The sequence below is a fragment of the Ursus americanus genome, chromosome 14 (assembly GCF_024610735.1).
Source record: "Ursus americanus isolate L20-20 chromosome 14, mUrsAme1.1.p, whole genome shotgun sequence".
NCBI lineage: Eukaryota > Metazoa > Chordata > Mammalia > Carnivora > Ursidae > Ursus > Ursus americanus.
In genome coordinates this window covers 61,220,729-61,244,206 of record NC_142140.1, presented here as the reverse complement: position 1 = coordinate 61,244,206, position 23,478 = coordinate 61,220,729, and the positions used below count along the sequence as shown (strand labels likewise).

The 23,478-nt window shown below is 63.9% G+C and overlaps 1 protein-coding gene across 3 annotated transcripts in view; it reads left to right on the top strand.

The window, feature by feature from the left end:
* The window catches only part of WSCD1 (WSC domain sialate O sulfotransferase 1), a 34,414-nt gene extending 11,744 nt beyond the window's left edge, over positions 1-22,670 (top strand). For all 3 annotated transcript variants that reach the window (XM_045804872.2, XM_045804871.2, XM_045804870.2), the window contains exons 3-9: positions 3,197-3,311; positions 4,433-4,617; positions 6,777-6,898; positions 15,037-15,196; positions 15,647-15,811; positions 17,626-17,826; positions 18,836-22,670. In XM_045804872.2, the coding sequence (XP_045660828.1) occupies positions 3,197-3,311; positions 4,433-4,617; positions 6,777-6,898; positions 15,037-15,196; positions 15,647-15,811; positions 17,626-17,826; positions 18,836-19,188 (1,301 nt within the window). In that variant the 3' untranslated portion in view covers positions 19,189-22,670. The remainder of the gene's footprint in view (positions 1-3,196; positions 3,312-4,432; positions 4,618-6,776; positions 6,899-15,036; positions 15,197-15,646; positions 15,812-17,625; positions 17,827-18,835) is intronic.
* Positions 22,671-23,478: the final 808 nt, after the last annotated feature.

Sequence of the window (23,478 nt, the reverse complement as noted above, 5' to 3'; positions counted from 1 at the left end):
AGTGGTCGGTGCCCCCCCGCCCCCAGGATTGGAGGAAGCGTTTGCGCTCAGGGGGAGACTGCGGCGTCACCGTCTGGAGGGACACCTTCAGAGCAGGGGGTGCTGGCCTGCCGCGTGCCCCCAATGCCTGGGCTGGTCACGGGGCCCGGCGGCCTGCGGGCCAGCTGCTGGGGTTGCAGACAAAGAGGGCGGCTCTTTGCGGCCGGGCAGGCCGCCATGAGCCTGGAAGGGGTTCCTGCAAGGCGCGGAAGCTGCAGGGGCCCATCAATCACCGAGCATTTCATTATACCTTGGACAACATCCATAATGGAATAAAATGTCAGTAAGTTTACTAGGGGAGAAATAGTAACTTCCCCTCGCCAGTTTGTTTTTTATTGATAGTAATTTCCAGAGACATTCCAATATCTCCAAAGCCGTCGTTAACAGCCTCACGGCTTGTCCGTGTTCATGTGCAAATGAACAGATGCGGAGTCACAGACGATGATGCGTTGCCTCCGTTTTAGCCGAAAACAATAAATCCGCCTCAGAATGTGTCCCAGTGTGTCCCTCGGACGTCCTCTCTCCGCCGCACACCCTCGCCTCCGTCAGAGCTGGAAGAGCCATTCGGTAATTTTCCAGGAGGAAGGGCTCGCCTCCTCCTCCAGACGGAGCGGGCGCGTGGGTCTCGGGCCTTCTGCGCGCCCCGTGGTGCGGCCGGCGGAGAGCCCAGCCCGCGGCCCCGAAGCATTTCCCCCTCTCTCACTCACGGGTCAGGTGTCCTGCTACCGTTTTCTGGCCCAGCGTTCTGCTCGGACCCCACCCGCGAACTCACTTCGTCCCCAGACGGCCTCGCGGGGAGGCAGGAGGGGGCCGCCGACCCAGGGATGAAGGACTGGCGAGTCTGCACCCTGGTTAACGGTAACACAGTCACCCTCAGCACCACCGCAGGCCCAGCAAGGCGCCAGACACTGCCCGCGTGTCACCTCCCTCTCTCAGCCCTCCCCGAGCCTGCGGGGCCCGTCCCCACTTTACAGGTGGGGAAGCCGAGGCACAGCAGGTAGGGGGCAGCTCGGCCCGGATTCGTGCCCCCGCCCCGCCCCCAGACACGCATTCCGCACGTGCCAGCCTCGGCCGTGGACCCCCTGACGCGTTGCTGGTTAATTTCCCATCAGCGGTGATACACGTTTACCCCTGAGCTTGAGTTTTGGAGCTTGATTAAAAGTTGTAATAGAATTTCTTCTTTGGTGAGCAGCACGCCAGAAACTTCTCAAATATTAGTTTTCTTTCACCAAGTACACGGCCGAGGGTAACCTTTATTCCTGCTGCTGGGGGCGGGGGGATTCTTGTCCCAGGGGTCCTGACCCGTCCCGGACCCTGGGGGCTGGCATCCTGAGCGACAGCTGGTGCCCGTGGCTGGGTGACGGGCGTCCTAGGGCGAAGGGGGCACGGAGGCTCATGGCCCCGCGGGCAGACAGTGAGGAAGGTGACCTCAGTCCCCGCTGCCCCGGGGCTCTGCCACGGCAGAGTCCTGTGTCCGGCCACATGCTCGCCTCCTGCTGCTCCGCGTCTGTTGTTTGGGGTCCCGGGAGCTGTGTGTGGGCGGCCGGCAGGCCCACCCCTCCTTGTATCCGGGCTCCTGCTCCCCGGCCCCGTCTTCACAGGGCATCAGCCTGGTTCTGGGGGCCTGACCCACCGCAGACACGGGGTGCTGGTGCTGACCGTGTGCCGGACCCAGCGGGGACCTCCCGGACACAGGGCACGCGGGTATAAGAGACTTTGAACAGCAGCAGTTAGTGACGAGGACTTCTGTGCTGCCCGGTTTTTCAGATACAGAATGTAAGAATATGGAGAAGGAGAGGCCATGGCGGGCTGCCGGGCTGTGGCGGGCTGGCGGGGTCGGGGACGCCGGTCGAGGACCGGCAGGAAGCAGAGGGTGGGCATGATCGGGGAGCAGGCACAGGTCCACGCTGGAGGCAAGAGGAAGGGGCTCAGGCAGGGTGGGCAGGTGGTTGGCTTTTATCTGTTGGATGGTTAGGGAAACAGGCAGAGACCGTTGCTGTGACGTGGCCAAGGTCAGAGGCAGAGTTAGGTGTGCACAGACGGGACGATCGCTCCTGGGTCCAGCCCTGGGAATGAAGGTTTGGGACCCACTGCTCCAAACCCCTCGGTGGGCGGCCCCGGGCTCCTGCTCTGGGCCGGGTCCTGGTAGGGATGCAGTGAGTGTCGTCTGCCCTCGGGGCACTGGGGCTGGGGGGCAGGGCGTCATCCTGCCGACTGTGGGGACGCCGTGGGCGCGTCACCCCCCAGAGGCAGCGTGTGCTGTGCGGATTCCCTTCCAGACATCCTCGGGGTGGCGGGCAGCGTCTGCACCACGGGCGCCCCATCCATGTCTCGCCACACCACTGGCGTGCGTGCGTGCACGGCGTGGGCCCCGGGGAGCTCCTGCGCCACATGGTGGTGCGTTCATGCGCTCCGGTGCACTGGCCCTGTGCTCGTGTTCTCCAGGCTTCTCTGTGCATCTCTGGGCGACCCCCCCTGTGTCGGGGTGGCGGGGAGGGCTGTCACCGGTCACTGCTGGGGCAGCACTGCCTCTGCTTAGCGGGGTCGCGTCCTCCCAGCGTCCCCTTCCAGGGACGTGCCAGAGGTGCCCGGACAGGCGAGGGTTCCACAGTCCCGTGGCGCCGTTGATTCCCACACGGACAGCTCCCTTACCGCCTGGCAGACGCTGTGTCCCCGCCTCCAATGACAGCAGCTCATGTCCCTCCCGGAACCGCAGACTTTTCTTGAGATAACCCTTCCCGTTTGCAAGATGCTCTTTATTTTAGCGAAGGTCAGACTTTGCATAACTGATTCCTTTCCTCTGGTTCATATGCAGGCGACCAAACCCGCTCGTCAGGACGATCGTGGAGGCAGGGGGGCGCTTTCCGAGCCGGGAGCAGGGGAGGGGGGGTGGAGACGAGGGGTCCTCGGAGGGGATTCAGCTGGCAGATGCGTCGAGGTGAGGCTGAAAGAGGAGGGGGTGTTCAAGCTGCCACCCGCACCTGGCAGGTGTGTGGGGACAGCCGGCTGTCCAGGCACAGGTGTCTGGGAGCGCTGGGGGCAGGTGGGACCGCCCCTGGTGCCCTGGGCCCTCTGAGAAGTCCTCCTGGGGGTGGGCACACGTCAGGACCCCCCTCGCGCCCCCCGCCTGAGTCTCCACTGGGCTTCCCGCCTGCAGGCACGTATGTCGGATGCTTCAGCGACAGCGGCCGCGATAGAACCCTGAAGGGCGCCGTGTTCTTTGACTTGAGAAAGATGACCGTCTCCCACTGCCAGGACGCGTGCGCCGAGCGGTGAGTGAGAGCCCCGGGCCGTCGAGTCCGCCTCCGAACGAGGGGGCCCGTGGCTGCGGGGGGGGCCATCCTGCTGTGACAGGAGCTGGACGGATCAGCCCCCCGGGTTATGGAGGACGCAGTGCAGAGTCACAGCTGTGCCCACGGGGCTGGCGGATTTCCTTCCCCGGGCCTTGGTTTACTAATATGTTCAGACTACAGTAGAGGGCTCAGCTTCAATGCCACCTCTTCCTTGAAGCCTTCCAGCTTGGTCATAATGCATTGTGCACGCTTTATAGATGGAGAAACTGAGGCCGGAACGACAGGTTGGGTCCCGGCTCGGCCTTGCAGTGTAGACAGTGTTGAAAGTGGCACCAACTCAGTCGCCTTTTATCTTCCCAGCAGTTCGGGGAATAGACTTGGAGATAGGAGGGGACAGTCAGGGCCGCACGGCCAGCAGGTGGCCACACGAGGATGAGGAGCGCGAGGGGGTTTTCAGTCCTCGGAGCCGCGGGCGTAAGAGCGCCGGCCTCTCTCCACAGCTGACGTCCTGTGTGGCCCGCGATGGGTCCCATTTGCGGTGTTTCCTCACCTGTGCTGGTTCCGCACCTGATGCGCGCGGTGGGGCGCGGCCCTTCGGGGAGCCCTGGTGGCCGGCCCCAGTGACAGGCAGCAGGCGCGTCGGACTCCTGCTGGCCCAGCAAGGGCTAGCCGTGAATCTTAGACATGTCGTGAGCCCAGGGCGGAGCGCTCGGTGGCTGAAATCATCCACGGCAGGAGTGCTGGCGCCCCAGGAGCTGACAAGTGCCACAAACGCAGGCTCCCGTCCTCCCACAGCGAGAGCCTGTTCACAGGCCGCCACGGCCTTAGGTCCAGTGTTCCCATGGGTGGCGCCTCGGGGACAGAGTTCAGCCTGGCACGGGCGGGGCTCATGAAACTGGTTCATCACGAAAGAAGGTCTGCTCCCCAACGTCAGCCAGGGGGACACCTAATCTGGCCAAAGACCGGCCCCTACGGCCAGCCATGTGCCGATGGCCGTGGCCCTGGCCTCCTGACCCGACCCCAGACTGCCACGACCCCGATCTCGGTCACTGCTGCTGTGGGGTGGAGGCTGCGACTCAGTGGGGCCACTCTGCCTACAGGTCCTACGTGTACGCGGGGTTGGAGGCCGGGGCCGAGTGCTACTGCGGGAACCGGCTCCCGCTGACCAGCGTCGGGCCGGAGGCGTGTAACCACGAGTGCAAAGGGGAGAAGGGCTCCGTGTGTGGGGGTGTCGGCCGGCTGTCCGTCTACCGCGTGGAGGAGTTGCAGCCCGGCTCCAGGAAGCGTGAGTGTGCCCGCCTCTCTCTGCGCTCGGTCTCCCCGCCCGCAGCCCCGCGACCACACAGCAGACGCGGGAAGAGCCGGTGCCCTGCCTTCCCTGTTGCCCTCGCTGGAGGGGCTCCCGTGGGGACGGGGGCGGCCAAGGGCTGCCTGGGCTCATGGCCTGCAGGACAGACACACCATCCGGAGGCCTGGGCCCAGGCCTGTCTCGCACGTGCTGTGTGGCCCCAGGCCCCTCGCTTCCCCTCTCTGGGGTCCCGTTCCTCGTAAAGTGTGGAGGCAGCTCTAGATGTGTGGCAGTGAGGCCGCCCGGAGAGTCTGCAAGCTTCCTAGCCATGAGCACTAGACGTTCCCAGCAGACAGGAACAATCCTGGAGAGCCCGGGCCCAGAACCAAAGGGGGACTGAGGATGGTGGTGGGGAGGCCAGTGTGGGAGGGGGTGAGGCGGCCGGGGCCTCCTCCGCAGAGCGGGGCTGCTGGTCTGGGCGGTGGAGTGGAGTCGGGCCCAGAGCTCTGCACACAGGGGGACTCGAGTCTGCTGAAGTACAAACCTGTGAAATTTTAGGTTCAAGAGAAAATACCACCTATCAGTTCGGGGAGATAGGAGAATGGGTCTGTTTTGACCTGAGCTGTAGACGAGATTAGAACAAAACCAAACCAAACCAGACTTTGCTAGGAACTCGTAATTACAGGCCTGCCTCTGGGTGAGTCTTGACACTCAAATTTTTACCGCCTGCCTGGTCCTGACGCCCCGACTGGACAGTTGGCTCTGGCCGCGTGAAGCCAATGCGCGGCCCCCAACCCAGGCAGACGGAGTTCGCCCAGATAAATCCTGAGGGTGAGCTCACAACCCAAAATTACAGAACGCGGGAGGCAGGAGTCAGCCGCGAGAGGCAGTGAGCTGACGCACACGGAAGCAAGGTTGCGCCCCCAAGACTTTCCACTGAGCACGCCCAGCAAGCTGCCTCTGAAACTCCAGGCTGACGCGCCCCGGATCCACTCGATGTCGTGATCAGAGGCTGCTTCTAAAATACCCTAGCAGCGCACCTCTGTCCCCCTCGGGCACACCTGTCATGATGGGGCGCAGCCGGACTGGGCGTGGGAAGGTCGGAGCTGGGGAGACCTTCCCCCAGCACCGGCAGACGTGGGACCACCCCGCGTCCAGCCACGGCGCCTCCTGGCCGCGGACCGAGTGACGGGCTGCAGGAGAGCTCTGGCTTAGTCAGGACTGCGCCCAGCTCGGAGAGGGCTGGGACGGGCAACCCCGTGGGAAGACCCACCACGAGAACCCTGGGTGACGGGGGAGCCAGCGCGGGCCACCAGGCGTGGGTGCTCAGGCCGGGCCACCGAGGCTGCTCAGGGGCGTCTCTGTCCAGACGGGGTTCGTCTGGGAACAAGGAGCAGGCGGGAATGGCGACAGGGCAGAGCTCCCAACAACACGCACTCTGTGGACTCCGTGCCGCCCAGTGGACGCCTGCTCTATGCCAGGCCTTGTCTGAGACAGCTGGAGCCCTGTCCTGTCACCTGTGCACACACACAGGCTTCCGGGCTGGTCTCTGGGACCTTTGATGTCCCTGGGGTCAGGCACCACTGGCCCCTGCCCTGGCGGGACCAGTCTACACCAGGGGCTCCGGGCTGCCCCGCCGGCCCCTTCTATGTGCCCAGACGCTAACTCAGAGATCACTGTTGGGCTCCAGGTCATGCATGGTCAGGGTCAGGTGGCCCCAGGTCTCGGGTCAGTGGCCCTGCTGTCACCATTAGCATCGACAAGGTGGAAGGCTGCCCCGGCAGCTGACCTTTGCCTGCCCACCTCAGGGGCTGAGCCACAGGGTGTCTGTGTCAGGGTGACCAGGGGACCACCGTCTTCGATTTCGGCTTCCCACCAGCAAGGAGCACTCACAGGGCTGAGACCCGTGACCGTGCTCCTGGACGGTGGGCACTGGGCCTTCGAGTTCATCTCCATTGCACCTTGTGTCCCGAGAGGCCCTGGCCTCAGGAGTCTGGTCCGTCCACACCCCGTCCAGGGCGGTCTGCTGTTTGGTTTGAAACCCGCCCTGCTGACTCTATCCGTGTCTTTTCAGACCCCGCAGCCACCGTTTCCCTGCGACAGCAACAACAGCCAGGGGCACCGTTTCTTACCAGAAACCCGTTGTGTCCCCGCAGGGAAGACCGTCACGTACCGTGGATGCTTCCGCCTGCCGGAGAACGGCACGCGCTCCTTCCCCGACTCCCTGACGCAGGCCAACGCGACGGTGGACGCGTGCTCGGGATTTTGTTCCCAGAAAGTAAGGCCAGCTGTGACACGTGCGCGGTGGGCTGTGTGGGGCCGGTGCCTGGGCCGGGTGCAGGGGTCAGGGGGGCCGAGGAGAAAGACGCGGAGGGGCTGTGTGGCCTGTGCTCACGTGGGCACCATCTGCGGGGCCACGAGGCTGGAAGGATCGTGCCTTCCCCCGATGGCAGCTCTCGGCACAAACGTCAGGCGTTACACTGACTGGGTTTGTTAGTGGGAAGTGCTGGCTCGGGCTCAGGGAGACTGGACGGGTCATCGGTTGTGCCGTGGACAGGGCTGGGCGCTGAACCCGGCGTCAGGGGCCGTGGTCACGCGTGTGCCTTTGGCGCAGCCGAGGCTCCAGCACAACTCTGCAGGGGGTGGGGGGGAGCGCCAAGGCCCCTGTGTCTGGGTGGACATGGTGGTCAAGGCCAGACGGGGCTGGTAAACAACGGGTCCCCCAGAGCACTGAAGTCTGGGGTGGGGTCCGGTGACCCCACATGTGGCCCCCGGGGCATGGCTGCAGGCTGAAGGTGGGGCTGCTCCCGCGTTCTGGGGACCGTGACCAGAAGCCATGATGGGGCAAGGACGGGAGGGAGTGTCCTGGTGACGGTGGCGCATACGTCCTTGTCCATGTGGCTGCAACCACACTCCTCACCGCTTAGTAACTCACTCGATCCTGCTAACGGCCCTGTGGGGCGGGTGCTGGGACACGCTGTGTTTGTAGGTGAGGGAACGGAGGCAGAGAAGCTCGCGTGTGCTGCCCAAGGTCACCCATCCCCTACGTGGGGGAGCCAGGATTTGGACCCAGTCGAGCCCCCTGGTTCTGACCGGGCCGGTGGCTCAGAGCTGCAGGAAGTGGGCTTCCGGGCACGCCGAGGAGTGCGCCCTCCCTGGCGCCTTGAGATGTGTCCCTTGGGGCCGAGACAGAGCCATTCTTGCACTTTCCACCCCAAACCGCAGCCTTTGGAGTGGGTCTCCGCATCTTTGGCATTTCAGGGTGTCTGGGGCATCCTCGGGGCTCACGGCATCCGGCCGGGGCCCGAGCTCCTGCACTCCCCATGTGGGAGCAGAGCTGTGGGTAGAGGGCCACGTGCACCTGCTACCACGTGGCCCTCCCAGGGCTTCTGCACACCTGACGTTCCCAGCAGCCCCGGGAGTGACCACCGCCTTCCACAATCCGAGGAGCTCGGCTGCACCAGACCGGGCCACCTCTGGTGGTGCCCCGCGTGCCAGGTGACCCGCTTTACCCTCCCGGTGCTCCGAGGGGAGACACTCTGACCCCACACGCTGCCGGAGCCAGCGGGGTTCCCGGCAGTGGGTGCAGGCGCCAGTCCAGTCTGGATGCCGGGCATTCTGTGCTGCGGTCCCTGCCGAGCGGCGTCGGGGGAGGGGACGGGCAGCTCCTTTTCCTCACCTTACCTCTCGGGGACTGCTCCGTACTGGCAGGGACAGCGCTTCCCCGTTCTTGGGCTCCGTCGCGTGGACGTCCTATCACTTGTGTCACCCCTCCCCCGCTGTGGAGCATTTCGTGGTTTTCAGTGTTTCACTTTGGGGAGCGAGAGGCGATGACTCTCCTGGTGGGTGGGTCATTCTGTGTCGGTGGACCCCAGGGAGATCCTGGGTCAGGGTCTGTGTGTCCACTGTGCTCGGCAGAGGTCACGTGGATTTTACACCCCTGCCGTGGACGCGCGAGACAGACCCGGCGGCATTGAGAATTTTGTGGGGAGGGCTGCTGCAAAGCGTCCTGGGCAGGTGCGCCAGTGACCTGGGCAGCCCCGGGCATTCTGCTCCGTGGTTACAGACAGAGTCCAGCCTCGTGGGTCCTTGGCTTCTGGTTCCAGCTTCCCGTTGACCGGGGGGCTCGCAGCATCCTGAGCCGCACTCCCGCCTCTGCCCAGCACCTGGTGGCAGCTCCCCCAGTCCGTGTGACAGCCAGACATCCCCTGCGGGCACAGCTGCCCCAGGGAGAGTCACCGCCCTCGAGCTGGCTCAGCCCACGAGGCCCGGCCCACATGCCCCGCACTGAGGCCTGAGGAGCCGCCGTCTTTTCTGACTCTGTCTGGGCTGAGGTCTGGGGGAGGTGGAGTTCACTGTACGGGGACCAAGGCCCGCCGAGGGACCTGTGGGCAGGGATGGCTCTCTGTCCTCCCCGGACGTCAAGGCGGTAGGAAAGGTTAACGTGGGATGTCTGGAGTACCAGCACCTTCTCCCCAGAAAGGCTGGTGGCCTTGGGGCCTCGGGGCCGTGGGGGTGGCTTTGTCTGGCGCTGATTTGGGTGGAAGGCTCAGATGTTCTGAGACGCGGGCACGGCGGGCAGCACAGCCACGGCAGGTGTCTTCACGGACTATGGTGCAGAATCCCCACCGCGGAGCCAATGCCGGGGTCGGGTTGGGCTTCACGACAGCGGGTCTGGGCCGTGGCGGCCTTGCGGCACCCTGCTTCCGAGCACCATCGGGGGCTTGTTTACAGCCCCAGATGAAAGTTTCCACTGTCGTTTGCGGGTTGGTTACGATGGTTCAGGAGCTCCAGGGTGTGGCTGGACAGAAGGACACGTGCGGCACCATTAGGGCCTCGACAGTCTGACTGCTGGTGTGGCGCTCGGCCGGCGTCACGTGTGTCTGAACACAGAGAAGCGATCTGATTTTCTGTGGTCATAGGGAGGGACTCGTCCCGTCTCCATTCTTGGATCTGGGATGGTTGACGTGGGGCCTGTGTGCAGGCCCCGCAGTGGGGCCGACGAGGGACTCCAGCACCGTCGGCAGATGGGCTGCCATCGCCTGATGCTTCTGCAGGGATCCCACGTACGGTCGGAGGCTCCCTGTCCACGCGCCTGCTCCTGGGTCTGCTGACAGGAGTCGGAGGGCGAGGACGAAGGGGTCTGCCAGCCTCTGGGGTGTATGAGCTCTTCCTATAGATTATTGTAATCGCCCCGATTACGATTTCCCACAGACAGTCTTCTCAGGCTTTTCCTGGCAGGTGCGCTCTGTCCCGGGGGGCGGGGGGGGGGCTGCCTCTGCGGCTTGGCCGGGGGTTGGGTCAGTAAGGGTCTGGGTTTTGGGGATTAACTACCTGGACATTGGGAGTTTTCCCTTTGCCAAAATGCTAGCCAGTCCTGTGAACAGGTGACGATCTGTCACAGTTTTGGGGTTTTCACACAATTTCGGCAGTAAACCCGTCAACGAACGTTCCACCGTGTGTGTCTTTAAAGAAAACCTACTGTTTTTTGGGGGTTGGTGGTTATAAAGGTAACGCATATCTATTTTAGAAAATTTGGAAAATGGAAAGTTAAATTAAAACTCACCTGTAACATTACCACATCAGAGAAAACCCCCAATAACATTTCACATCCTTTGGTCTTTTATTCTAAGTGTGTGGAATCCGTTTCTTAAACACTGAATCTTTGGGGGCGCCTGGGTGGCTCAGTCGGTCGAGCGTTGAACTCTTGATTTCAGCTCAAGTCATGATCTCAGGGTCATGAGATCGAGCCCCACGTCGGGCTCCGTGCTCAGTGGGGAGTTTGTTTAAAAAAAAAAAAGAATCCTTCCTTCCGTTTGTTCCTTTGCTCCACGTGTCCCTCATGGCTCCGAGGCACGCCCTCTACTTTGGGCTTCCTTTCTGCACTAAGTAACGCCGCCGTGAACATTCCTGAAGGTCGACTTTGAGCAGGCTCGTAATCATTTCCTCGCGTCATCACACGTGGAGTCAGTGGCGCGAGGATTCACGTATCTCCTACCTCACTCGTGAGACTTCAGGTGTGTCCAGAAGCAAGTCAGCTGGCCTCACTCCGGAGACGGCGGAAGGTGGCTTCAGAGTCCGTGACTCAGGTGTGTGTCCCTGTGTGGCCACGTCCTTGCCTTGTGGTCCTGGCCAGTCTCGTGGCCTTGAGCCGTGGCATCCTGTCTCACACGGATGCAGTTGGAAGCTGTGGGTTTCTGTGGTCGAGTGTGGGTTGGTTCTGACTCCGTGGCTGCCTCTCTGACCACACGGCTCCCACTTAGCAGCCCGACGGCAGGGGCGTCGGGTCAGTGGGAGACGCGTGCTCAGTGACCCGCTCCGTGGACGGGCTCTGGTTCACCCTGACACTCGCCTGTGAGTGGAAGTCCGCCCTCCACTCCCATCCCTGCAGCCGCTCCCTGGGCACCCTCCTTCCTTTTGGGCCTGAATGCCCAGAGTGGCCTCGGAGTGAAGGGAGGCGGGAGATCGGTCAAGGCGAGCTCCGTGCTGGTTCGCAGATTTCACTGAAAACCCCCGTTTTCATGTGTGTGTCCACGGAGTTGAGCGTGGTGTGTGGCAGAGCCCCGGGCTGCTGCTGTCCCCGCTCTGCCTCACGGTCTGGGGTCTTGGGCTGCTCGCCACCTGCCTCCTTGCCTCAGTTTGCCCTTCGGAAGCCTGACATTCTGATCTCTGACATTTCTGTCATTCCCTGTAATCCTGGGGACCGACCCCAAGAAAGGTGCTCAGGGAGGATGGGGACTGACGGGCCCGCTGGGACGTCCACACCCTGACCCCTGGCCACGACCACCACGTGGACGCCCGGGACGGGAGGGCCCAGCCCTTGCTGCATCGTGACCCGCCGCCAGGCTGAATGCTTGTGCACAGGGCAGCCGCCAGGCCCAGGCTCTGGATGCCGTCTCTGGGTGGGGCCCTGTCCCCTGCCCCGTGCCCCTTCACCCCTTCAAAGAAAACCGTCCCACGTCTGTGTCCCGGCCTCCTCCTTCCGCCTCTCCTTCTCCGACCGTCTTCTCTCTCTGAAGCCCGGGCGGGGGTGGGGGAGCAGGGAAGCTGGCAGAGAGGAGCCTCATCAATATTTAATTTTTATGGAAATCATGTCCTAGAAATCCCCAAGGGGCTGAAAATTGTTCTGTGTTTTCAGAATCCGGTGATGTCGCCGAAGCGGTTATGTTGTAAATAAAACCGCATTACCGTCTGCGGCTCCCCCTTGCTCCGCACACGCCTGGAAGCTTGACGGCTTCATCCGTGCGAGGAAGCCGAGGGGCCCGGGTCGTTGCTGGTGGGGTGCAGGGTCACAGGGCGGCTGCTACAGCTGGGAAGGGGTCCCGCGTGGTGGCAGAGACTGGGTCCTGGCGGGGGAGGCCTTGCGGCTTTCTGCTCCTCCCTCCTGCCAGGGTGCACGCAGCCCACGGGAGGCAGGCACCCGCGTGTACCGCCAACACCTCGGGGGACATCCAACCGTCTGTTGGCACATCCGTCAGACGTTCACGGAGCGTCCACCAGGCGCGGACTCTGCTGGAGCCCAGGACGCAGCACAGCGCACCCAACAGGTCCCGCCCGCACTCTCGAGGACACAGAGCATAGATGCGCGTGGCATGAACGGACACCCCGATGGTGTGCCTGCCCGTGGATGGCGACCCCGTGGTTCCTCGACGGAAGATCTGGCATGGGCGCAGTTGGCACGCAGGTTTCTGGGAGGGGAGGGAGCCTGTTCGTAGGGCGTTCTAGGATAGACTGGGTGAGCGTGGAGCACGGGTGGGAGCAGCCGCTGGCTGCAGGAGGGAGGGGGCCGAGGCCAAGGAACCGCGGCAGTGGGAGGATATGGCTGTGTGTGCGCGTCAGAGCTGACCCAGTGGTTCCCACGGGGCAGAACTTTCGTCTGTTTTCGTGAAACAGAACCAGAAGGCTCGGCAAGGGAATAGGGGTCTGGCGAGGGTGGGAGGGGTGTGGCAGTATGAAACGGGGTGACTAGTGAAGGCCTCTAGGGGAAGGGGCTTGAAAAAGTGGGGGGGTCTGGGGGCGGGACATTCGAGGCAGAAGGAACAGCAGGTGCAAAGGTCCTGAGGTGTGCGTGTGTCTGGACCGTAAGGACCCCAGTGTAGAAGGTCACCACGGCTGCCCGAACAAAGTGCCACAGACGGGGGGGCTTGCAGTCCTTGGGGTTCTGGGAGCGAGAATCCTGAGGCAGGGGTGTCAGTGGGCTGGTTTCTTCTCAGGCCTCGTGGGCTCACAGACAGCTGTCCATCTGTGTCCTAATCTCTTCTTATGACACTAGTCGGATTGGATCACACCTCCCCCCCATGGCCCCATTTTTACTGAATTACCTCTAGAGACCCCGTCTCCGAATGCAGCCGGATCCTGAGGTGGGGGTAGAACCTGGGCAGGATAGATGCCATGTGTGCGGACAGATAGCTGGGGGCCCCACCAGTGCTACTCTGCGCCCCCGTCCAGGCCCGGGCCCTGTGCCCCAATGCCGGCCGCGCTGTGGTGCCCGAGTGTGCAGCCGGTGAGGGCTGGGGGCTGCTGTGGCGGTAGGCGGGTCTGACAGGTGCAACGGGGGTGGGACTTCAGACGTCCATCTCGGGCTTGGGGGCCTTGGAGGGGAGCCCACAGGCAGAGTGTCAAACCCTCAGGTCCCCAAGCATGGGGGGGAGAGCGGAAGTTCTGAGAGATGAGAGGGGGCTCACCTAGGACATGCACCGGGGTGGGGGGGGTCCTGCCCCCAGCTCACAGACAGGGAAACCGAGGCTTGGAGGGAGCAGACTGCTGAACTGTGGGTTTGGTGTTGGGTCTGATGGGTTCCACACCTGCCGCTTCCTCCCTCATCCCCACGCACGTGAAGCTCACAGACACCCCGAGCCCTGCGTCCCCATCCTCCGAAAATCTGTGTCTCGAGCCTCGTCCAGCAAAGTCATGGGGACCGGGGTTCTGGTCCCAGGGGAGCCAGTGAGGAGGCTGGAGGGAAGCGAGGTCCTCCCCCCTCCCAGGCCTGGGCCGCAGGACTTGCCTATTTCACAGACAGACTAGCGTTCCAGATGGGGACCCACGGGTTGTTTCAGGGCTTTCCCCATGTCGGGGGGGGGGGGGGCTCGGTGTTGTAGCAGCAATGGGCATGTGTGGTGGAGGTGCGTGGGGGTCTGTGATGGAGGGCGCGGTGGGGGTCCGTGGCGGGGCTGTCGGGGTGCGTGGTGGGGGTGCGCGGGGGTGTGTAGGGGTGCACAGCGTCAGAACAGTGCAGGGTTTCGGCTTCTGTCTCCAGCAGGCAGCTCGGCTGTCAGAGGGACGGGCCGGGACCCTGGGAGCTCCTGGCAGGGGTGCAGCTGCTACAGGCGTCCGTCCGGGAGGAGGAGGGAGGCAGGGAGAGGCTCTGGTGGGGGCTGCAGCGCACTGGGGGGAGGGCGCACGTCTGAGCGCAGGAGCCGCCCCGCCCCAGGCCCTGCCATCGCCCTCGCATGGACTCGGCCTCGGCAACTTCTCTGAGTGCGGAGACCCTCCGCTTTGCCGAGCCACGCTGAGAAAACGCTATTGATTTTCTTTTCTTTATTTATGAGATTTTTTCCTGTGGGCGAAAAATAAAAAGGCCTGTGCGGCGTTGCCTCAGCTGAGAGAGGCTTTCTCGGGCTCCGGCCTCCCTCCCTGCCCGCTTGTCCCTGCGTTCCCGTGTGCAAGAGGCAGGGGCAGGCAGGGGCGAGTGGGGCTGGGTGTCCTTCCCGTGCCCAGTGCCCACCCCCCTGGGAGCGCCTGCAAGCGCCGTGCCCAGTGTTGGGCCGTCCTTGTAATGAACGTGCAAGGTGGATTGGATTGCCCTTGTTCAGAGAGGCTCGGCACCTTGCCCGGGGTCGCCCAGAGCCTGGCGGGTCCTCTGTGGGGGCAGAGGGAGCAGGGAGCTAACAGCACAGGGGAGGCCAGGAGCTGGCTCACCGCGAGGGTCCACCCCGAATCCTGGCAGGGCCGGCAGGGACTGTGGCGGTCTGTTCCAGCCCACACCCCACCGCCCCAGCAGGGTTGGGCTGGTCTCCCCAGGGAGCGCCGCGGGAACGCCAGAGGTCGCCTTGGGGCTCACGGCCTGTGGGCCCTGCCCTGTCCTGTGTGGGCTTACGTGTCCCATTCTGACCCTCGCACACATTGGCTCCTGCAGACGCCCCTGCCCCGAGTATCCGGTCCTCCCCGCACTCCTGCCAGGCCCCGTTAGTCCCGGGCTCCGCTCATGTCCCAGGCCCCGCTCACGCTGTGACTGTCGACGGGTCCCCGGCCTGCTCTGAGCTGCTGGGGGGCACAAGTCACGTCCCGGGTGCCGTGCCTCCCCTGGGCTTGCACTGGAAGGACAGACGTCGTCCACCCCTGGAAGGGATCCATGAGCTGGGAGGCCTGGCCCCGGCGTGCACCCCACATGCTTCTCTCCCCCTCGCTCCTGGGTAGGAGTTCCCGCTGGCCATCCTTCGGGGCTGGGAGTGCTACTGCGCTTACCCCACACCTCAGTTCAGCCTTCGGGACGCCGTGGACAGCTCGCTGTGTGGTCAGGAGCCTGAGGCACAGAGGCTGGCCGAGTACTGCGAGGTGTACCAGACACCCGTGCAGGGTGAGTTCGGCGCCTGGGGGACGAGGTGCGCGGGGTCCTCCCCGCCGTGTCTGTCACGTTTGCACTCTGGGGGTTTGGAGATGCCAGCACGGCCGCATGCAATCCTGGGGCTGGGAGGGGAGGGCTCCACCTTCCCTGGAGGCTGGACACAGGACGCACATGGCCTTTGCGGGTCTGGGGTCGAAGGTGATTTGTGGAAAAGCAGGAGAGCAGTGAGGCGGGGCCCCTCCACCCCCTGCAGAATCTGGAGCATTCTGTGCTGCATGGGGAGCCAGGGCTCACTGCCCGGGCCGTGGGAGGCCTCGTCATCCCTGGGGCTCTCTCTGGCCACAGCCCTGTGCAGCCAACCCCGCCCCCCCAGGCCTGCCTCAGTTTCCCCGTCGGTGAAGTGGGAGTCTCGGGGCAGCGGGTCCTGGTGGGGCGGTTGGTGGCCAACTTCTGGACTTTCAGACACTCGCTGCACGGATCGGCGGTTCCTGCCCACCAAGTCCAAGGTGTTTGTGGCTCTGTCGAGCTTCCCAGGAGCCGGGAACACGTGGGCGCGGCACCTCATCGAGCACGCCACCGGCTTCTACACGGGGAGCTACTACTTTGACGGGACCCTGTACAACAAGGGTGAGTGGGGGCCACGGGGCCCGGGGTCCTGGGGTGAGAGCCACCCCAGGGGGCCTGAGAACTGGCATTGCTAACACGCTCCCCGCGATACGGCCGGCCCAGGACCACGCTCCAGGGGGAGAGTCACGAGATCCGTCCTAGCGGCTGGGACTCCCACACTATGGACGCTTCCCAAATTTCCTCTCATTTTCAGAACCCTTGGTCATTAAGGGAGACGTCACGTGCTCTGTCATGTGCTCTGTTTGATTTTCTGTGAGGCGAAGACGGGTGCGGAATCCCCCAGGAGTCGTGCGGCTTCTAGTCTCCCCCTTACAGAAGCCAGAGGCCTCCCTGTGCCACGTGGGACCGAGAGCCCCAGCCAGGCGAGGGCTGTCTGCCAGCAGGTGTCATGCCAGCACGTCCAGATTCTTGACTGGACTCTGGTTTAGGAAGACAAGACCGGGTCCCCGGCGTCCTGAGCTTGGCGGTGGGCCCTGGGCTGGTGGGAGAAGCCAGGGGAGCTGGTCCCTCGTCCTTGGGCCGAGTGTTACCGGCACCCATGGTGGGGCGGCCCGGTGATCCTGCCCTGGGGTCCTGCCCTCTGCGGCCCGGTGCCCGTGGAGCCCCGCGGCACAGGCTGCCTTGCCACCCACTCGTCTGGCGGGCTGCACCTGTCCGCACAGCTGGCGGTCTTGGTCTGCAAGTGGCTAGGGGACCCAGTGGCTAGAACGGCCACGTGTGATGGCCCCGGAGGCTCCCTCTCCAAGGCTCACGGGACTGGCTCAGGGTGGCCATTGGCCTCTGCACCGACCCACCAGTGACACGCACGGGTGCCCAGCCTGTCCTGGGCGAATGTGGTCCGTGTGTCGGGTGAGAGTGGCCGCTGTGGAGACAGCCTGCTGTGCACGGAAGGCACCGCAGGTGTCGGGGGCCCAATCCCATGTCTACGGCCCGTGGTCTGGCTCCTCCTTCCTGGACCTTCCCAGTGCTTGACAGAAGGAGCCTGGCAGAGGCCGGCGTGTTTGGCCTGCGGCCAAGTGCTGAGTCCCTGTAGGTGAACCTGGATTCGGAGGAGTCCATCCCTGCTTGCTGCACTTCACGTGCTCCCAGCTGCTCACGAAGCAGCTGGTGCTGGGGCGCGTCGGTGTCCCCGAGGGCCCAAGAGAAGCGCGTGCTCGTTTACGGAGCAGGGGCCCCGGGCTGGCGGACCTGGGATCTGAGGGGACGTGGCCAGAGTCTAGGTGCAGGGGCACCCCTTCAGGGGTCCTCCTGTGACATCGCGCTGCACCCCCTGACCGGCCCCTACTCCTAGTTCCCACGAGCCCCTGTGCTTGGCGGGACCGCACGCAGAGCCCCTCCATCCCTGGCATAAAGCGCCCCGCGGAACGAGCACACAAGCGTCTTGTTGACACATCTGTGACTCTGTTACGGATGGGGAGGGCTGGGGCCCCGCTACAGGACCGCTTAAGGTCAGAGGCCAGGGTGGCGTCTTACAGCCCTGGTGTCTGGTGACAGGGAGCCCACCCCCACTGCCGGCAGGCGGGTGGAAGCTGGGCCTCACGGGGACACATGCGCCATGTGCTGCTGTGTGGTCCTGGGCCAGTCACCCACCCACTCAGCCACACCTGCAGCCACGACTAACCCGCGGATTATTGGTGGTGCTTGCGGGAAATCAGCATGCAAACGCCACACGTGTGCACACACCTCCAGGGTCTAGAGGGGCGTCAGGCCCCTGACCCCTGACTTCTGGGGTCTCCTGGAGGTGCGTTCAGCTCTGTCTGCTGCCACGGCGGGGACCCCGACGCCATCCTCAGGGGTTCCCCTCTCCCCCGCAGGGTTCAAGGGCGAGAAGGACCACTGGCGCAGCCGACGCACCATCTGCGTGAAGACCCATGAGAGCGGCCGGAGGGAAATCGAGATGTTCGACTCAGCCATCCTGCTGATCCGTAACCCGTACAGGTCCCTGGTGGCCGAGTTCAACCGCAAGTGTGCCGGGCACCTGGGCTACGCGGCCGACCGTAACTGGAAGAGCAAAGGTAGGCAGAAGGGGTGGGCGGCCCGTGCGGCTTTACTCCTGTGCGGACACGCGTGCCCCGCCCGGCCTGGGCTCGGCCACTGCCCCCCACCCCCAGGCAACACAGTGTGGCCGAGACACGGGTCCGGGTGGCGAGTGTCAGGACACTGAGTGGTCAGAGGGGAAGCTGCGTCCAGCAGGTGTGGAGCCTTAGGGCAGGCAGGCCCACCCTGCAGACTCTGCCCCTTGGTGACCCCCCGGATGCAGGAGGCTGAGCTCGGTCCCTCCTTGGCTCTCATCTGAGAAGCCAGGGAGGCCCCTATCCCAGGGTCATCGTGAAGACCAGGGAAAGCGAAGGTCCTCGCGGCTTCTGAGGTGTGCGGGCGGCATGGTTAGGCCGGCTGTTTGACGTTTGCGCCTTTCCCCACCACAACTAAAAGCCCGCCAGATGTCTTAATTTGCTGAGATAGAAACCTCAGGGAGTAGTCATCTGCAGAAGTTGGCGGTTGCCCCACCCGTGGCTTTGCTGCATGTCCTGCTGCCGGCGGCATCACGGGGTACACTGGCCACCCCCCCCCCACGAGACGCGGTCAGCATCAGGCAGGGACCACGTTCACTTAGCTACACAGGAGGATGCCGGGCAGGCGATGGGGCCTGCACGCATCCTCGCCACACCTCTGCTCCTCCCGGGACAAGGGGAAGGTGGACGGGGGTCACCCTGTTCCCCACCTGTTCTTAACACCGTTGTGCCACGTGGGCCTGTGGCTCTCCCTGCCCCGGTGTGGGCCTAGCGGTCACGGCATTCACCGTCCACGAGAGAGGGAACCAATTCTTGGTACACACAGTCCACGTCCGTCCTCGTGTGGTGCTGCCATGGCCACAGATGCAGACACGGCCACATGACCCAGGCTGGCCAGGGGTACCGTTCTTACTCCCCGTGGTTGGTCAGGAGGGCCTCGTCCGTGGGGCACTGTCCCCCCACCACGAGTGCCCAGGAGGCAGGGCCTAACGGCGCCATCTCTCCCGTGCAGAGTGGCCGGACTTTGTGCACAGCTATGCGGCGTGGTGGTCCTCGCACGTGCTGGACTGGCTGCGGTACGGCAAGCGGCTGCTGGTGGTCCACTACGAGGAGCTGCGCCACAGCCTGCTGCCCACGCTGCGGGAGATGGTGGCCTTCCTCAACGTGTCCGTGAGCGAGGAGCGGCTGCTGTGCGTGGAGAACAACAAGGAGGGCAGCTTCCGGCGGCGTGGCCGGCGCCCCCACGACCCCGAGCCCTTCACCCCCGAGATGAGGGCGCTGATCGATGGCTACATCCGGACAGTGGACAAGGCACTGCGTGACCACGGCGGGGCCGGACTGCCCGGCGAGTACGTGCCCAGATGACGGCCCGGAGCCGCCGCAGGCCCCCCCCCACCCCGCGCTCCCAGACGCGCTGCACACGCCGCTGCACGCTTGCGGGGCCACGCGGGCTGGGCCGGACCCGTCGCACTTGCAGATGCCGGCCTGTGCGTGTGCCCTGGGCTCCCGGTCCGGCTTTCCTGTTTCCTGCTGCAGACTTGCTGGCCAGAGTCCTTGCTGCCGGACGCGGGGCTAGGGGGGTATCAGTGCCATGGGCAGCGGGCACCCCGGTGCAGGCGTGAGCTCACGGATGCTGCTGGGCCCTGCAATCCTGACGGCACATCTGACGCCCCATGAACGCGTGTGGCGTGGCCACCAGGCGCCCTGGTCCGCAGCCCTGCTCTCCCTTCTGTGCAGACAGGCTGGCAGCGCTGGACAGAGTAGAGCCCCCCCCCCCACGCCGCACACTGACCTCAGGACCTGCTACGAGCTGTGTGCACCCCCACCACCCCGTCCAACGTCAACACTCTTTGGAGGGGCCCCCTTGCCTGGCTTCTTCCTCCCGTGTCCCAGAGGCAGGGTGTGAAGCCCAGGGGGCATGGGGCAGGGAGGGGCTGGCCTCCAGGGGAGCCCCAGACCCGAGGGCACCCAGGTCTGCAGGAGGAGGCTTGGGGTGCACATGGGGACCCCAGGAGGGACGGGTCTTGGGGGCCACTTGAACCAGTGGCCCCACCCATCTTGGCAGCCCTGCTCCCTGTGAGGCCTCATGGGCTGTGTCCCCCATCCACACGGCCCTCGGGGGAGAGGCTATGGCTGTGCGTCTGCCTGACCCTGAGGCCAAACCTTCTGTGTTCACCCCCCGCCCGTCTCTGGGCCTCATTGCCACAACCTCTGTCTCTGTGGGAGGCTGACATCTTTCCCACTTGCTTATCCCTGGAGGAAGGGCCCTCAAGGACACTGCGGCCTGCTGTGTGCTAGCTGGGCGGGGGCGGGGGCGGGGTGGTAGAAGAGGCCTCCTGCCCCCACTCACAACCTCAGGGGGCAGGGGAGCTGGTGACAAATGGGAGTAAAGCCAGTTTCAGAGGAGCGTGTGTGCTATGCAGGCTGAGGGTCACCGTGTGGGCCGGTCTTGGGGAGTCTGTAGGAAACACCCCAGCAGAGCAGAGGGAAGGGTGTTGAGGGAGAGAGAACAGTGTGTGCAAAGGCTCAGAGGCTTGGAGAGCAGGTGGGTGGGGTGTGGGCGTGTGCGTCTGAGTCCCTGCAGCAGGGGACGGAGTGGGTGGGTGAGGACAGAGGTGGGGACACAGAGGGACTGTCCTCCAGCCCCCTGGTGCTCAGCCTGGACGGACAGAGCTCCCTTCACCGGTACCTCGGGTTCAGAATGAGGCTATGCAGATCAGGGCTCCGGTCTGGGGGTGGGGGTGGACCCCTGCAAGATGGATGATGGTGCGTGGGCCCCTGGGCAGCTTCTCCAGGCTTGGGGTGACCCCGGCTGGGCCCCGTGGTCTGACCTCCCACAGCCTGAGCCAAGCTGCACCAGGGGGAGAAAATGGGGTGAGAGATTTGGGGAAACCAGCATTGGAACATCCTGGCCCTGCGCTCCCCACCAGCCATGGGAAGCCGAGAGCCACCACATCGAGGGCCCAGCGGGCTGCCCTTCCTCAGAGGGAGGCCTCCACACCTGTCCCCAGCTCTGCCAAAGCCACGCTGGTGCCGAGCCCGACCCGGGCCCCCCACAGCTGCTCTCGGCGTAACGCTGGAAACGCTGGGTCTTCGTGAACGTTTATTGGCACGGATCCGGCTCCGCGGTCCAGTCTGGGAAGGCCCCTGATAAAGCTGTTTCTCTGGCTTTGTAGGAAGAGGTGAGGCCCGCCGGGAGGCCCCACCTACCGTGGAAGGTGGCCCAAGGGTCCCTGCACCCCCCAAGCAAACCTGGAGTCTCAAGGGGATGGAGAGCCAGATACTGGCTGCCTCCTGAGATTGGCTCCCTAGCTCTGGCCGTTATTCTTCCTGGCCACCTGGGTGACTTCGGGGAGAAGACCCCGACACTGGGGAGGCTGGGAAGGGCAGAGGGGGGGCCAACCTGAGCTGGAGTCAGGATAGCAACACCCCCTTCCCCCCGGCCCTGGTAGATGGTTCATTTCCTGCTGCCAGGTGTCCAGAGACCCCCCCCCCTTCCTGCCTTGGGGCTTGCAGCACACCTCAGTCAGACCGGCACATGAGTAGATGATGGGGCTAGCATGCACCCAGGTTGTGCGGAGTTGGTCCACACGGTCAGGCACCTGACATGGGGCTGGTACTCCTGGGTGACAGATGAGCAAGGACGTGCAAAGGCCCTGCTGCTGGTTCTCCGAGGCTGGCCGTCACCATGCCCTGCCCTGGGGGAGAGCCTGGGGGCATGGAAAGGGGCTCTGGCTGTCCATTTGCCTCTGTAAGTGAGGCCTGCCGGGGCTCTCAGCTTTTCCATTGAGCGGCTGCTGCCCCAAGCAGCTAGGGAGCAAAGGCCAGTGTGAATTTGGGGGAGAACTGTGGCAAAACGCTGGCTGCCTGTGGATTCTACCTTTCATGGTGAGGCCGTGAAATCACACAAACCTGTGTTAAGACGTGTAATTCCCATGGTTTTCATCTCCCGTTGTGGATCAATTTGGAAACACCAAAATATATAATTTAAAAAAACTAAAACACATTTCTGATAATCCCAGTGATGTGTAAATGAGACAGAAGAATAGACAGGCTTCAAGACCCTGGGAAGAAAGCTGCTTAATTATGTAAGCATCTTGTAATGAAGCGTCTTGCAGCTAAAATTAGATCCTGAGTGCATGAATGTGTGATAATGTTTGCACCCCAGAATGCATTTTCCCCTTCAACGCAGCAGGAGCTCCTTGGTTCTTGGGGGGCCCCCAGGGAGGAGATGGGAGTTCTGGGGGGTCCTCCTGGCTGCAAGAATGCCTGGGGCAGAGCTGTGTTTTCCCGTGGCTGGAAAGGCGCCAGGGGTGTTGCAGGGTGGTTCGAAGGCGTCTAGCAGGAAACCGATGGGTCTGGGCCCACACTGCTCACCTCTCCCAATGGGACCAGTTGCCTGAATGAGGTCAAAATGGAGCGGAAGTCAGACCCAGAGCTGGGCAAGGCCGTGCGTGCACCTGTTCCCGCCCTGTTTCCTTCCCCAGCAGCCCCCGGTCTCTGGGGGGATTCACAGTCATCATCATCTCTGGGTGGGCCCCCCTGCCCCCGGCCTGGATGAAGCCAGCAGCTCCTTCCATCTCTCTGGCTGTGGGTCGATTCAGGGACAGTGGTGTGGCCGGAGAGCATCTCAGGATGTTGGGAATGTGCACTGCTGGTGGGAGGGGAGGTCGGCGACCCTGGGTCTGCGGAGGGGCCACCCTCAGGTAATGCTGGTTCTGTCGCGGGGGCGGTCAGGGGCACGAGGAGCCAGGAACGGCATCATTAAGTCCGCTCAGCTTTGCCTGCGATCGCCCTCCGTCTGGACGGTTTTGTTACATGAGCCAATAAATCCCCTTTCTTGTTCACCTCGGGTTCAGTTGGGCTTCTGTTCCTTACGGGCTACAGGGCTGCGGGCTTGGCTCCAGGTTCTGTCTGTCTCTGTGGCTGACGGAGGTGGAGGCCGAGCCTCGGCCCCGTTTGAGCTGGGGGGCCGGCGACGGTGCCTTTCCCTGGAACAGAGACCTCGTCCTGCGTGCACCTCAGTGGGGGGAGAGATTTAGCTTCTGAGCAGGGCTGCCCTGAGCGTAAAACCTTTACTTCACAGATAAGGGACCTGGGACTCTGGACGGGCGGGTCCCCCACGAGGTCACGCTGGAAGGACGAGTGTGCACAGCAAGGGCAGGAGCGCGGGCTCCTTCCGCGAAACCACCTGACCGCCCTTCCGCTGCATGCCTATAACTCTCGGAGGCGTCGCGGCAGACGGGGCAAGTGTGCGCAGCCAGCTCATTTGGAAGCGACCCCATTAATCTCGCTGCTACTTCTTTGCCAGAACACACTTTGGTGGGCGCCCGAGTTCAGCGCCAAGGGCCATTTTATCAGAGCGTTGCCAGGACTTGAAGACCTGCCTAGACGGAGCAGGGAGAGGGACCAGGGCATGCCTGGGGGTTCATCCTCCGTCCCACACGTCCCAGACAGAGAAGGGTCCTGCTCCCCCAGGCGGTTCACGGACAAGCCTTAGGATGTTCACCCATAGGACAGGCGGGTCCCCCTCCGCATCGCGTGCCAGCCCTCCCGACCAGGCGCCCAGTCACCTGGACTTTGGCATCAGGTCACTCGGTGATCCTGTCCCCACGGTCTGAGCCCCGCACCTGGCCAACGCGGTGACCCACACCC